Source organism: Diceros bicornis, chromosome 18 (assembly GCF_020826845.1).
Source record: "Diceros bicornis minor isolate mBicDic1 chromosome 18, mDicBic1.mat.cur, whole genome shotgun sequence".
Classification (NCBI taxonomy): domain Eukaryota; kingdom Metazoa; phylum Chordata; class Mammalia; order Perissodactyla; family Rhinocerotidae; genus Diceros; species Diceros bicornis.
Window position 1 is genome coordinate 32,196,007 of NC_080757.1, and position 16,753 is coordinate 32,212,759.

Sequence of the window (16,753 nt, forward strand, 5' to 3'; positions counted from 1 at the left end):
AAAATTATTTAACTTTCACACTTCCTTGAGTGCTCTAATGAAAGAGTAAAACCCATCCCTAGACTTTCCTGCCATCCCCACAAGACAAATTAGCAAGTTTAGAAACAAAAGGAGAAAACCAATGTAATCAATTAAATGTTAAATAGTTCTAGGACTTAACAGCTGAGCTGTGCAACGTTGACCAATGACCCAAATAAATTTGGGGCATATGCTTTTCCATTCCAAAGCTATCTGGATAAAGGGAGGCTTGCAACCTTCACATCGCCCCCATCAGGACTCATCATCCTATCATTGAATAATAGAAGACAAACACTGACCTAGTTTAGAAGTGCAGATGAAAAGAAAATGAAAACAGGATACATGACACCGGCAAGGAAACCATGGTAACTAGAAGAGAGGACTGTTTTGCTTACTTTATTTTGGTCAGAAGACTCAGCCAGCTGAGCCTTCAGCTCTGTAATCTCAGCCTCCAACAGACGGATCACTTCTTCATAGTCCATCTCCACTCTGTGCGCCTGCCTCTGCGCAGCTTCCGCAAGATGAATCCGACTTCGCAGGGCTCTCGTTTCTTCAACTACAGCTTTGGCTTCCTAAAGATTTCAAAGTTAATGTCATTAATAAAAAATGTAAAAAATAGATCAGTGGTTTAAACAAATATTTTCCTCCCTCTGGAAGTTTTAATGCCAAAACTTAATCAATATACATATGTTCCTCACATCTCAATTTGAACATTAACATTCATGTTATTTTATTATGTAGAGTAGCTGCCTGATCTTACTTTCCCTTTGTTGATTTCTTGGATAATTTTCAGCATGGAATCTCCAACTTCACATACCCAGCATAACATTTGAAAACAAGGGAAGTAGAAGAGAATTGAAAATGGAAAATAGAAAAATAAGAATTGGTTCAAAAGATACAAAGAGTAGACTTCCTCAAAACGCAAGTAGGTGGTTGGGCTCATGTTCTAGGAATGCTCTTGTGCCTTCATCAGATACTGCTGAGAGATTTATAGGGTTGTGGGGCTTCTATGTGGTCCAAGCCCCAGGAGCCAATGCTTACTCCTAGACATCAGTCTAACTGCTACTTCTCCCTTTTGATTTAAGGCAAAAGGTAGAATTCAGTAGCAAAATATATAGCTACTTCCGTAGGATGTCATGCTCACAAGACATTTATTAAACATGCGTTATGTCTCAGGTGATTCACGTGTCTTCTCTCATTTAATCTTTAGAACAACACTGAAAGAAAAGCATTATTAAAAACCATCTTATACATAATCAAACAGAGTTTAGGACAGGTTACATAACCTGTCCAAGTACACATGGTATTGCCAAGAATTTAAACTCAGGTCCGCCTGACTCCAACATTAATGCTCTTTTCACCATTTCGCTCTGCACTAGATGACAAAACCTTCTATACACTAGCTACACTCTCCACCTTAGGGAGAGGATGCAGTGGCCAATACCACTTGCTCTCTCAAAATGTGCCTTGGTGCTGGGTCAGTGACAGTCCCCCAGGACACAATATAATTTAACACGGCAGTTATTATACGGTAAACCATTTCTTTTTCTTGACTTGATGCAGAAAACTCTTTTCTCTGCAATGGAACTTTCTGCTCCAATTGCCATGGCTAATATTCAGCTATGGCTATTTCAATTTTCTCAGAGCTATTATAGAACACTTGCATTTGTTTGAGCCTAAATACATTTGAAGTGAAGGGAGGGTTGGCAATATGCACATATTTTTAGGGGTGAATTTTTCATTCATACATTCAATAACTATTAAGTACTCATTATGTGTAAGGTTCTGTTTCAGGTACTGAGGACAGAGCACCTACCACAATAGACAAAAAATCCTCCCTCTTCTCCCCCAGAATTTACACTCCAGTTTGTGGAGAGAGACAGTAAATTAGGGACTGTCAGTGAGGATCTCATTGAGAAGACATTTCATCAGAGACCTGCAGGAAGGATGCAGCAGGAAGATGTCCCAAGAAGGAGCTTTCTGGGTAGATGGAACAGTTCGTGCGAAGGCCCAGAGACAGGATTGTGCCTTGTGTCTTCAGAGAACAGCAAGGAAGCCAGGGTGACAGAGCAAAGAGTAGTAGGGGACAGGAAGGGAGTAGAAGGCCGTGAGGGCAAAGTGGTAATAGGAGCGAGGGCAGGGATGGGGTCGGGTGAACAGGCAGATCTTAAGGGGTGTTGCAGGCCACTGTAAGGACTTTGGTTTTACTCAGGATGAGATAGGGAGTGACTGGAGTGTTTTGAGCAGAGAAGTGATGTGATCTGACTTAAAGTTGAAGTGGATTACTTTTGCTGCCACGTTGATAGCAGACTGCAGGGGCTCGGCAAGTGGGGGGAGCAGGGAGCAGAGGAAGAGGACAACCATAAAGTAATTGTGGCTTGGACAAGGGTGACAGTGGTGGTGATGGTGTGAAGTGGTTAGATTCTAAATATAGTTTGAAAGTAGAGCTAACAGAATAGTTCATCATCATTAACAACATTTACTTAGCAGCTACTGCATTCAGACAATCACGTTATGTGATAAAAAATACAAAGCGGGGGGTAAAGATACTTTCCCTTTTCCGGCTCAGCTTAGAACAGTAGGTATGACTTAGATAAGTGGAGGAAGAGAGTAGGGCATGTTAGAAAAAAGAAGAATGTCAACAAATGAAGAGAGACAAGAAGGAATGTGGTACATTCGAGAAATGGCACTAGATCAATTTTGACTGGAGTAGATGCTTCCCATAGGGGAGCAATGGATAAAAAAGGTTGGGGAGAGGGAGCAAAAGGGCCAGGCTCTAGTAGAAATGTCATGAGAGCCAAGGACCTCGTACCCTGGGAAGTCTTGAAGCCTTCTGAGCAGAAATTAATATGAGAACACAGTGCTTTAGAAAGTGAAATCTGGCCTCAGGTGCAGGATGGAGAATGTGCCCTGAATTCAAAGAACTTTACTTCCTTATTTTTTAAAGTAACTGTCTTATAATAAAAGCATACTTTTTTGGGCCGGCCCCATGGCTCAGCGGTTGGGTGCGCGCGCTTCGCTGCTGGCGGCCCGGGGTTGGGATCCCGGGCGCACACCGACAAACCACTTCTCTGGCCATGCTGAGGCCGCGTCCCACTGCAGCAACTAGAAGGATGTGCAGCTATGACATACAACTATCTACTGGGCCTTTGGGGGAAAAAATAAATAAATAAATAAAATTATAAAAGGATACTTTTAGGGGGCCGGCCCGGTGGCGCAAGCGGTTAAGTGCGCGCGCTCCGCTGCGGCGGCCCGGGGTTCGCTGGTTCGGATCCCGGGCGCGCACCGACGCACTGCTTGGCAAGCCATGCTGTGGCGGCGTCCCATATAAAGTGGAGGAAGATGGGCACAGATGTTAGCCCAGGGCCTTCTTCCTCAGCAAAAAAAGAGGAGGATTGGCGGATGTTAGCACAGGGCTGATCTCCTCACAAAAAAAAAAAAAAAAGAAAGGATACTTTTAGGAAGAAATATCTGAGGAAATAAAAGGACATCTACTTAGCCACATCAGTCACGTGGGTCAGTTCAGCCCAGGTGATCGATGGTCACCAGAGTCACAGCTGGATCAACTTCACAGCAGACTGTTGCTGTGCATACAAGAAGTAATGGCTTGCATATGCTGGTACTACTCTAAGTGTTTTACACGGATCAGCTCAGTTAATCCGCACACTGCTGTGTGAGGTATGTCTATTATTATCCTCATTTAATAGGTAGGAAACTGAAGCATAGAAAGGTTAAGTAACTTGTTCAGAATCACAAACCTAATAAGTGGCCAAGCTAGGATTTGAATCCAGACAGTCTAGTTACAAAGTTCATGCTCTTGGCTACTGTGCCATACTCTCTCTCCAACGACAGAAAATGCTAAAAAAAATCAGTTGCAGATGACAATATCGTCAGTGCCCAGCCCTGCATGAGCTTAGGATGTGACCATTACAATATACTCAAACCCATTCGAGGCTGCTACACCATTCCCCACTTTCCATTCAATCAAGCTAGAAAAAAATATATTATCACTGAAGAGAAACAGGCCGGGCAGGGAATTCTCCATAGCCGCAATGAAGAATAACTAATTTGATGATTTGTCTCCTTCACACTCACTTCATGAAGCTTTTATTCCTTTATAAAAACAGCACTTTTATTTTTGTTCAAAGAATGCCAGTTAATTAAATGAAGAATCTGGATGGAATTTATACAGCTATTATAGTGCACTGATGGTAATACAGTGTGAAATGCAGTTGGGTGGTAAAAGATGAAGAGGTTTTGATGCTGAATAAATTCATGCTATTTCTTTTGTAAATGTATAACTGTCAGGTTGGTAAATGTGACCCCTTAGCAAAGTTCTAGCCCAATTCCCGCTGAATGGCTGTTTAAAAGATTAGTGCATTGAAATGATGAGTCTTAGAGGAAGCAGTAAGAAAAGACAGCAGCAGTGTGCTGTATTTAGCAACACAGGATCACACAAATCCATTTCTTCTTTTCCTCCTGGGCCATCTTCTAACAAATAACTGTAAAGCCTCCTATGTCAGTAACAATTGAGGCAGAATTTTCCCAGTCCTTCACCATGAGCCTGAAATCCTGTCAGGGTAAATGCTGCAGCCAGTTCACTGATTTACTTCGTATTAGGTAAACATTAATTCAGTTTAGAAAGTTAGAAAATAAAAGAGAAACTAAGATGTAATAGTGAATCAGAAAAATCGACATAAGTGTTACGCTTTTTAATACTAAGCAGTATGAGCAAATATACTGGAAGGGAATCGTGAGGTATGAAGTCAAATCTCTGACAACTTTTTTTTTTGGTGACACTGAGGAAATGCCTTCAACTCATATTGCCCCAGTGTAAAATGAGGATTTTCCACCCCACAATTTCACAATGAAGCTTCATGGAAGATGAGACCAAATTATTCTTTGAAAATATAATTCAAACTAATGAAAATCTTCGTAGGCTACAAATACTTTGAACTTAGCTATGTGATTGTGTTGAGACAAAGGCATTATAAACTCACATAAAGGGCAGTATAAGCTCAGAAGAAAACACAATATGCTGTATGTTTTTCCACATACAGCACTTTTCCCTCACAAGGCAACATGATATAGAATTAAAAACATGAGTGTGAGATGAGCTATACCTAGGTCAGAATCTCAGATCTGGGATTTTTTTCATTTTCTGGCTGTGTAATTCTCTAAGACTCAGTTTGCTCATCTGTATAACGGGAAATAACAACACTTACTTTATAAGGTCAAAACAACTCTCACAAGAGGGTTAAAGAAACGATTATAGGTCTGGGTACAGTTTTTTCTCATTCCTCTTTACTGCTTTTGGAAAATATACCAAATCACCTCTGTGATTAGAGAGGTAGACTAGACAATTTATTAAGGGCTTTCCTGAGGCACTCAATAATACCAGTTATTGAACTTGAGAGAAGTTGTTTGGAAACATAATGGGCACACGTCTTTTTTGATGTTAGCAACAATATGTAAAACCTTTTCTTCCCTAGGTATGAGTCGTAACACTCCCTTAAGTAGAAGGAAAAGCACTAACTGCAGTTTCACACTTGTAATTAGGCTACCACATCCACATCACTAATCTTAGAAGTTCGGTAGTTTTTAAGCTGATCAGTAAATCTTTCAAAATGTCAATGGCTGACAGGAGAAAAATCAGACTGCAAAGAGATATATGTTTTGGTGTAATGTAACTTATTATGCTACCAAGCCCAAAAGAATACCTCTCTTATCAGCTTCCTACATCCACTCATTGGAAAACCTTTCTTGGTCTTGGTCCCCTTACAGCTTGTGAAAAAGATTAAGGGTTACTACAGGAAGAGGGCTGTTGAAGGAAAAGTGCTTAAAAGCTAGTTATATCTAGTTTCCCTAACTTATATATCGGATTTATTAAAACATTTATGAAAACATATAATATTCTTCTCAATGGATGATCTCAAAATAATTTGCAGATATTCATGAATGAATCTACAACTCATCCCTTAAGCATGGACACACTTAGGGAAGAAAATTAATCCAGAGAACTTTATATGCCTCTGAAATGTGCTCTCTCCTTTGTCTTTCCTTATTCCTCCCTCATGCATGCACTCAGTTCACTACTCCACCTCCTGACGTAACCAGTTATTAAGCACTATGAAGTCTTCATTTACGATGTATTTGCAGCCATTCCTTCGTTTCCTTTCTTACCACCACATTACTGATTCATATCTTTATCAGCTCACATGTAGGTACTATGAAAATCACGTAAGCGATCACCCTGCCTACTGTATTCTCCACTGTAATGTATTCTGCACACTTTCAAAGGATCAATTTTCCTGAAATATTGCTCAATTACACTTTAGGTAACAAACCTAAGTACACAGTATGTGATAAAATGGCACATGATAAAACACATCCTCAATCTCCATACTTCAAGGTTCTCCACTACTTGTTCCAAATCAATCTTTCCAGCCTTAGCACATTTGACTCTCTGACATGATTGCCATATCCCAGTACATTAACTTACCAAATTTCCCAGACTAAACTCTCCCACCTCCAAGATGCTTTTGAGGACATTATTCCTTCCACTAGGTGTATCAATTTTCCCCTTTATTCTTCATCCAGTTCTCACCTATCCTTTAAAATCTACTTCAGATTTTACCTTCTCTAATCTTTCCAGATCACTTCAGCTTACAATGATTTTTCCCTCCTTTTATCTTTTATAATATCTGTTTTCTGTAATTAATCACACACTACTTAATGTCTCCTACTACTATCTTGAACTGTCATTAAAATATTAAATATTTTGGGCCAGCCTGGTGGTGTAGTGGTTAAGTTCGTGTGGCCTGGGGTTCGTGGGTTCAGATGCCGGGAGTGGACCTACATAATGCTCATCAAGCCATGCTGTGGCAGCGTCCCATATATAAAACAGAGGAAGACTGGCACAGATGTTAGCTCAGGGATAACCTTCCTCAAGCAAAAAGAGGAAGATTGGCAACAGATGTTAGCTCAGGGACAATCTTCCTCACCAAAAAAAAAAAAAAAAAAAAAAAAAGTTATTTAAAAAAAAAAAAAAGAATTATTTTACCACCTAACTTTCTAAAGTCAAAGGGTCTTGATGGCCCAAATTAAAACACAAACTCTCTGAGAGTAAAAACCCATATAATATGAACAGGTACTCCACTTAACATAAATATGAGATATAAGTGAGTTGACAAACAGTGAACATGACTATTTTGTTTTTCACATATAATAATTGCCTTAGAGAATTCTATTAGGTAAGAAGCTTTCATAGGAAAGTTCTTCGTTAAAGGTTTCAATTTTATGGCAATAGTAGTAGAACTATATTGCATTTAAATAATTACAATAACAACCATAAATCATGCTATGAAAAATACCACATAATGAAAAGCAAATCATTTCATTATAGCCTCTTTATATAAATTAAACAAAAATCCTTTTATAGTATTTATTAAGCAAGTGAGATTATATCAAAACTAAGTAGAATGAAGAAAATATCAAGGTCAAAAAAGGACAGTTATGCTTTATTGTGTTTGATAATTTCATTTCTTGCTTTTTTATATAATACCTTTAAAAATTTAAAGATTTAGAAGTCATGCATACTAGTTTATATTTCCCTAAAAATTACAATTTTCCATCATAAATTAATATAATACATGCTCTCAAGGACCATATAATCTTGAAGGTCCTTTCCAACCTCACCCATATCCCCGATTCTATGATTTATGTGATGACTTCTTTGTAAAGCATGTAAAAATGATAGATATTTGTAAATCCAAGAAACAAAGATTTTTTTAGTTTGCATGAAAAAGCAAAATCCTCACTTTGCAAAGGAAGATTTGGTTAAGCTTTTTGGAGGAAAAGCAGGTCAATCAAATTATAATTAGCTCTAATTAACCCTCCCAAGAGCTGTCAACTTCTTTACCTGCAGCTGCCTCATTCTCCAAAAGGTGCAAAATTGAGTTGTGCCTCTGAACATCAAAGAAAATCAAAGAAACAATTTTCAATCTGTTTATAAACAGAAGTCCCTAATCAAAGACAGACACACAGTACATCTATCTGATAAATTTTATGATGTGAACTTGTTCACAATATAAATATTAATTAGTTAAACCCTGTTTTGACAATATATTTAACCCTGAACACGTATTTTCTGATTCAGTGAAGGTTGACATAAAAAAAAAACATATTTTCCTACTTCTCCAATTCTGGTTACAAATACCAAAAGGGGACATCTATGTACTGGAAATTTCCTTTCATAATGGGAGTTTAAACCCTGTTCATCAAAACCTGGTATAGCTCAAAGGCTACTTTCTCAGCTATTAAATATTTAGAATTCATGTGAAGTTTGGGGTTTAAGGGAGATCTGGCTTCAAAACAGAAATGTATTCCCTCTAAACTAACCTTTAGAGGTTTAATTCAATCAGAGTCAAAATTTTATCAAATTTTGTTTGTTTTGGAGGAACTTAACCAGGAGTTCCAAAATTGAATCTAGGTATAATAAGATTCTTAAGTCGATTTGGAAGAAAAAAATCAGTCAGAACTGGTAAGCAAATTTTGAAAAACAACAATAATAACAACAAGAAAGAAAGAAACAAGGTAGGACATGGCCGAAGGATTTAAGGCATAAATAAAGCTATAATAGTTGGTAGTGGCCAAAGAAGAGCTAGGTAAAACATACATGTACCCAATAAATATGTATTGACAAAGCAACTGGAAAGATCAGATAGCCCCAAACAGACCCTAGAATATATAAGAATTTAATCTACCAAAATGGAGATACCGCAAAACAACGAGTGGTTGTGACAACAAACTATTTGGGGAAAAGAAGTGTAAAGCATAGATCCTCATCTCACACCATATACCAAACAAAATAATTTCTTAGATGGGTTAAATAAAGACAGACATGGGAGGAAAACCAGGTAAATAGGTATCTGAAATCTGGCTAGGAGTGAACTTTAAAAAAGTTTAAAAAAAGGAGAAATCACAAAGAAAAAGATTTGACAACACAAAAACACCTGTGTTTTAAAAACTTTGAAAAAATTAGAAAGGCAATTTCTATATATGGGGAAATATCTGCAACAGATTTGGTAGAAATAGGATTAATAACTACAATGTAAAGAGATTTTATAAGATGATGTGAGAAAAAGGAGAAAACAGTTATTGACTAAGAACACAAGAGAAGTGAAGAAGAAAAAGCAGGAGAGGGAAGGGATACAGATAACATAAGGGGCACGTATGGTCAGGAGGGACAGAACGTCACTAGCAATCATATCAGAAAATGAGCTGTCTTCAATACTGAAGAATTGTGATGGGATTCACAATTTAATTTGAAACCCATGGTCATAGACAATCTTTGGTATCTAGCATGAATGACAATGAATCAAAGTACAATATTTTCAAATAGGGTGATTTATTTACGTAGGGTTACGTACGACTAGAGAAGTCTTGTTTTTAACTCTAAAATAGTTTGTGAATAAATCATCTAACACAATGTCATGAGGCCCACAAAGAAGCATGAGCACTGAAAGTGGTTCTCACATAGTAAACTGCCAAGATAAGAGTTTTATGGTATCAACCGCCTTATCACTACTTCCTCCTTGGGTGAAATTTACTAGTTTGTCAGCCAAATTAATATATATTGCTCTAACATTTAGAAACATGAAATGTTTGGCATCTACACTGATGTTTAAAATACACCCTGAAAGGTGCTCTCTTAGCAACTGACTAATGGAATTTGAGAGATTTCTGTTTGTTTGTTTTTAGTTAAATAAGGAAAATTACAGGGAGTTAAGCCACCTTAGTGCACAAACACACCTCTGAAAACTCCCCAGCTACAGGGCACCTATTCTGAAATGCTTTCTAGGAAGTGATGGTTTTGTTCTATTTTTCTTTTTTCTTACTAGATTGAGAGCTCTGTGCAGAGAGTATGTCTAGCTTTCAGAGTGCATCCAGATAAAAAGAGCATTTAATAAATGTTTCTTAAATTTCCTTGCCAAGTCTCCCTTATAAGTTACTACGGGCATGTGTGAAACAATAGATGAAAAGAATGCCGAATGTGGTCCCTGATCAGCCAGAAAATAAGTGGCTCACACTATGGAGCCCAGAACCCTAACATCAGTTCTTTTTTTTTTTTTTTTTTTTGTGAGGAAGGTCAGCCCTGAGCTAACATCCATGCTAATCCTCCTCTTTTTGCTGAGGAAGACCGGCTCTGAGCTAACATCTATTGCCAATCCTCCTCCTTTTTTCCCACAAAGCCCCAGTATATAGTTGTATGTCATAGTTGGATATCATTCTAGTTGCTGCATGTGGGATGCAGCCTCAGCATGGCCGGAGAGGCGGTGTGTCGGTGCGCGCCCAGGGGTCCGAACCTGGGACGCCAGTAGCGGAGCGCGAGCCCTTAACCGCTACGCCACGGGGCCGGCCCCCTAACATCAGTTCTAACTAAGCCAAGTGACTACAGAAAATACTGTAATCAAATGGACTGGAAGGTTTCTATGAAGAATAAGATAACTTCCCTGCCAAATTCTCCAACATAAAAATTCTGTGATTCTAATTAATCTAACACAATTAAAATGGGTTCTGTAGTATCAACAGGATAACAAAATTTCTCTCAGAATTCTTAAGATGGTAAGAACTTTTCTACATTAAAAAGAAACAACTATTTGGAAATGGGGATTCTGAAACAGGCATCTTTGCCAACGCTTGCTTAGAACGCTACATTCACCCGCAGTGAATCACTAGGTACGGTCGGTGTCTGCGCAAACAGGAATGCCAACCGGGCTGTCCGTGTGCTCCTTTTCCAAGCAAGCTGTCTACAAGTTAGGCAGTTTCTCGGGCAAAGTCTAATGTTAGAGAATAGACAGGTATATTTTTTTTCACAAAAAGGCAATTAATATTGAAAAATAAGGCCAAGTTTGCTTCATAAGTTTCTCCACTCAGATTGCTGTTCATTACAAGAACTTTATAATTTCTTTTTTCAAAGAAGTTTTTTATTTTTGCTTTTTAAAAATCATTTAAAGGTAACTGTAGATTTCACACAGTTGTAAGAAATAATGCAGAGGGGTCCCCTGTGCTCTTCACTCAGTCTTCCTCAGTTCCACCTTGCATTACTATAGTAGAATATCACAACTAGGAAACTTCAGTGATACAATTCACCACCTTAATCAGATAGCACCAGTTTTATCTGCACTCGGCAATAAAAAGGAAAAAGTTGCAGATATATTCAACAACTCGGATGGATCCCAAGGGAATTAAGTTGGGTGAAAAAAGCCAAGCCCAAAAAGTGGCAAACTGTATGATAATATTTATAGAACATTCTTGAAATGACAAAATTATAGAGATAGAGAAGAAATTTGCGGTTGCCAGCTGTTAGGGGAGTGAAGGATGGAAGGAGGTGGCTGTGGCTGTAAAACAGCAGCATGAGGGATCCTTGTAAAGAGGGTTTTTAATAGAAAAGTTGACATTCTGAGGTCACCAGTGATCATGTGAAATGGAAACATAGGGACGGTTTACTATAGTACCCTTTTAGAACAGAAAAGACTGACAAATCAAATATATGTATTTTTCTTCTTTTTCCTTCTAAAGATGAGATTGGCATCTTAGAATACTACTAATGCTATGCTGAAATACAATAAAAAGTTCAAATCACTAAAAATGAATAAAAAGGGCATGGGAACTCATACCTATCCTAAAAATTAGAGGCTTTGCTGTTTCTGTAATAAATGCACAAAGGAACACAATCTCTAAAAGTGTGAAAATGTGAATACTTCTTTAGTAATCACATATTATTGTTGTTCCTTTTAGAGATATATTTAATCTGTTCTTAAAGTTTCCTATGTTGCTTCATCCATAAACCAAGACAGCTCACATGTCAGCTGCACCAGCTGTAACCAAGCTCACGTTCAACCTCAACTGTCCACAGAGAATCCTGTGCCGATTTGACCTTACACTTCTGCCTTAGACTTCTCAAGTTCATACTCTCCTCAAGCATTCGATCCAGCCTTTGCACAGGTGAGGCCAACTACCACTGGGCTTATCTGAACCTAGAGAAGTTGCCAAATGAACAATTTCCCATGTTTCTTTAGGGCAAAGACTGGTTCAGACAAGCTAAATATTTTGGCTTTGGATTGTTCACCAATTCATTGCTGCCGTAGGTCATAATGCTATGCTGAAAGAAACCTGAAAAACAACCTAAGTGTGAAAGTAGGTTTTGGAAAGTTGTTGATCAAAGGAAGTTGCTCGAAGAACGGCCCATGCCTGTTAAAAGTTGTTAGAACTTGAAGAAAAAAAATAACATTAAGTATAATTTCATGGGAAATTACCCTCATGATTTTAAACATTGGGTTATTCTGAAAGGCATAAAAACTCGTCAAAAATACTTAGATTTTAGAGAACAGTACAGTTCACTTAAAAAACAGTGAGTAAGTATTCTGGTAGCTATCCCTGGTTGAAAAAAACAATGTACCTGATCCTTCTGGTGAAAAAGGATCTCTTCATAGCTTGTTTTTTCCTTTTTATTTATATCTTTCTTCCCTCTCCCTTCCTTTTTCTTATTCTCCCTCTCTTCCTTTTTCCCTCTCTTTTAGTTCTTCATTGCTTTCTTTTTGAGTCATTACACTAAAGGTAAACTAATCTCCATAATTTAAAATGGCTAACATGTTTTCAAAAGGGGAGATTATTCTGTTTTTAGGATCAGGCCACTGTCTCATATAATTGAATGAAAAGTTTATAAGTGAGAGAATAAATTGTGTTCTCTACTCCCCTTGGAACCAACCGGTAACCATCATTGTAAAACAAATGGAAAATCAATCTAGTAGTGTTTTAATAATTAGGTTACCTATGTATTTCAAGGATTTATAGGGTGTAATTATTAGTACTGAACTGATTTCATGTCAAGATCTTCAAAAGGATACCAAAAAAGGGGAAGAAACTGCCAAATTTAATACAACTCAAGTTTCTGGTTTTTAAAAATTTTTGCAATTTTTAAAGACTCTTTTGCTAATTGTGAAAAAAGAAATTAATCCTTGGAAAAATGGAGTTTTAGTATTTTCACTAAAGCACAGGAACTCTCATTAACAGTAAGTCTATATCACTGAAACCCCCTTAAACAGAATAATATCATTCTATATACATAATAGAAGCTGAATGGTATGCACAGTCAATATACTAAAAAATGGAAAGTTTTAGGGTTGATTTGGGTAGTGTATATATATATATATATATTTTTTATAATTTTATTTATTTATTTTTCCCCCAAAGCCCCAGTAGATAGCTGTATGTCATAGCTGCACATCCTTCCAGCTGCTGCATGTGGACGCAGCCCCAGCATGGCCCGAGAAGCGGTGTGTCGGTGCGCGCCCGGGATCCGAACCTGGGCCGCCAGCAGCGGAGCGCGTGCACTTAACTGCCAAGCCACGGGGCCGGCCCCTGGGTAGTATATTTTTTATTGCAAGTATGTGTTTCTGAAATGAATAACTGTGCCAGTATGTATGTATGCATGTGGGTTTGTATATACAAACATATACATATGTTTTTAATTATTTTTTGCTAAAACTGGAAAATACACATTAAAGACTACTATAAATGAAAATATCTTTACTCTTAATCTCATTTCTCCTATTTTGTTAATTGCATCATAGCAGCATCTCAATCACCAAATTACAAAGTCTTGATTGCTCTGACTATTACTGCACATTCTATCATTGTTAAGTTTGGTTTACTTTATACTCATCTTTTACACAGACCCCCTTTCGTATATTTCCATTGCCACTACCCAGTTAAATCTTCCCTTGCTTATTATCAGGACAAGTGCTTCTCAAATTTTAAGGTGCATACGACTCACCTGAGGACTTGTTAAATACAGATTCTGATTCAGTAGGTCTAGTGTGGCACTAAGTTCCAGGTGTTGCTGACACTGCTGGCCCTGGATCACTTTTTGGGTAGCAAGGATGCACAGTTCTAAATCTGTGCTGTCCAATGTGGTAGCCACTAGCTATATGTGGCTATTGAGCAACTGGAATATAGCTAGTCAACTGAAGAACTGAATTTTTAATTTCATTTAATTTTCATTAGTTGGCATTTAAATTTAAAAACTTAAGAAGTATAAAATATTTTTCCATTATACAACTATATTGTTTTGGCAGAACTATATTTCACTTTAATCACTGCATTATTTAAGATATTATTGTTGCATTGTAATGTTAAACAGGCATGTGAGTCACTTGAGTAGTATCAGACATAACTGATCTGGTTACTGTCAATGAATTACTTTCATTTTTTTTTTTACACATCAATGTAATAGCGTGTTTATCTCAATATTTTATGCAACAGGACGAGTTACAGTAATATGTATGTAAATCAAAAGTGGTATTTAAAACATTTATTTTTATTAGAATATAATTAAATTATTTTTTCTATTTAAAAAAGTATATATGGGAAAATTTTTAAATTTAAAATGAAGACATATTACTGATGCAGAATAAAGTAGAGGTAAATTAGCTAGTAATATAACCAGGACAATAAAAAGAGACTAGAAGAAGGTATGTTGCAAATTTCACGATCAATGTAATAGCAATTTACAAAGCTGTTGTTGTGAAAAAAAATTTTTAAACATATAAAAAGTGAGGAATATTAAGAGACGTTTTTGCAACTGCATGGTGAATTTGTTAAGACGTTTTCTCTGAACAGTCAAACGAGAACAAATAAAACTAGTTACCTGAAATCAAATGTAAATGTTCAACATTTATAACTCTGGCCAGCTATAAAATGGCTTGGATTTTTACACAAAAGAGAAAACCATTTTTAGATCGAAATGGTAATTTCAGTCATGATAAAGGACTAGAAGAGATATTTTATAAAAAATTAAGTCACAAAATCAATTAAGTCACAAAACAAATGCCTACAGAATACAAGAACTTTCTAGCAATATCAATGATCAATTAATTCAAATTTGAAAAACTACAAGTCCCTTTCTTCAGCTTTAGGTGAGCATGTGATACAGGAGACACTACCCAATTCATATGTCAGGCATGTACTGTCTTAAAGCACTTCCAAATTTACGACAAAAAGTTGACAATTTGCAACCTAAAAAAATCAAACTTGTGGTATAGATATTTTTAACTCTTTTACATCTTTCAAAGAAGAGTTTCAGTTGGATAATGAAGAAATGTTTTTATCATAATAGATGGTGCTCCAGCTATGTCAAATCAAAAATTCAGATTTATTGACATTTTCAAAAAAGAGACTGATTTTCTCTATTGTTTCATTCCACTATACGATACATATTGAAAATATCTGTGCTCAGTTTTTTGAGGCTGAATGTGTGAAAAATTTCATGGATACGGTTGTCAACATTGTTTAGTATAAATGTGCAAATTCTATGAATCTTCATTAGCTTAGAAGACAATGAATTTAACCGTCCTGTGTTTCTTGCCAATGTTCTTTGGCTGAGTTGGAGAAGAGTTTTACAAAGATTTACTGTACTTTTAACTCCAATTCAAGATTTTCTTAAAACAAAAGGCATACTTGCCTAAAACTCAATAATCAAAGACAAAAAAATGACAATGTAATTTACATTTTCTCATTGACATCACGTTGCACATGAATGAGCTAAATCTGAAGCTCCAAGGAAAGGGAAAGCTTATCTGTGAAGCTGGACAAGTATAAGAATTTATACTGACATGGAAACTTCTCATAATATAAACCAATAATAATGATTTTACATATTTTTCTACCATAAATCAATAGGTAGATTTTAATTACTGATAGTATTATATAAATTAGCTACAAAAGCTTAAAAAAATTAGAGTATGCTTGGTTGATATTGATACATTTAGAGTTGCTTTAAATATATGCAATAATCCTTTGAATTTGAAGTTAATGTTGAGTTGAAAAGAATCAGTGGTATACTTAACTTGAAAAGATATAGTTTTGAAATGATTTTGCTTCAAAGACAAAGTCTTCTAAAAAATATGAAATAGTTTTGTCAATATGGATGTAAATATTAAAAGAAAAAGATTTTTGGTATTCAATTCAGTTACTGGAAACTTTTTAAGTATGTCTGGAACATTTGGGTTTATGAATCTACTTGTTCAACTCTAAATCCCTGTTAAATCTAAACACAGGTCCAGCATTTCCAATGGAAACTTAGTGCACAAATTAAGATGTGCTGTAAGTGTAAAATAATACTGGACTTCAAAGGTACGGTATGAAAAAAGAATGTAAAAATAACTCACTAATGAATTTTTAATATTATTGCATGTTAAAATGATATTTTAAATATATTAGACTAAATTAAATACATTTTAAATAATTTTACTTGTTTCTTTTTACTTTTTAAAAATGTGGCTACTAGAAAATTAACAATACATTGGTGGGTTTCATTACATTTCTATTGGACAGTGCTGGTCTAGACTATTACAAAAGATCCTTAACTGATCTTCTGTTACTTCCCAACCTGCTGTCAGATTACTCTTCTTAAAGCATAGATATTCTTCACTCATTGATCAAATATTTACTGAGTACCTACTCTGTGTTATTGTTCTAAGATAAATCAGAGGACAAACCAAAGACAGCTGCCCTCATGAAGCTTGCTCTCTAGTTGGGGGATACAGATAAAGGACAAAAACACAAGTATGTAATGTGTAAGAAAACAGTCATACCAGAAAGCTTCTCCACACACAGTGATGTTGGAGTGTTGTTGGGTGACGGTGCAGGGAGATCAGAGGGGCTGGAGAAC

The 16,753-nt window shown here is 36.5% G+C and overlaps 1 protein-coding gene across 8 annotated transcripts in view; it reads right to left on the reverse strand.

The window, feature by feature from the left end:
- Nucleotides 1-16,753, reverse strand: part of STXBP4 (syntaxin binding protein 4) — a 162,105-nt gene that overhangs the window by 73,042 nt on the left and 72,310 nt on the right. For all 8 annotated transcript variants that reach the window (XR_009222705.1, XM_058560622.1, XM_058560621.1 and 5 more), the window contains one exon: nucleotides 414-590. Coding sequence is in view for 7 of the 8 variants with exons in the window: in XM_058560622.1 (XP_058416605.1) it covers nucleotides 414-590 (177 nt within the window). In the remaining variant the exon portion in view is untranslated. The remainder of the gene's footprint in view (nucleotides 1-413; nucleotides 591-16,753) is intronic.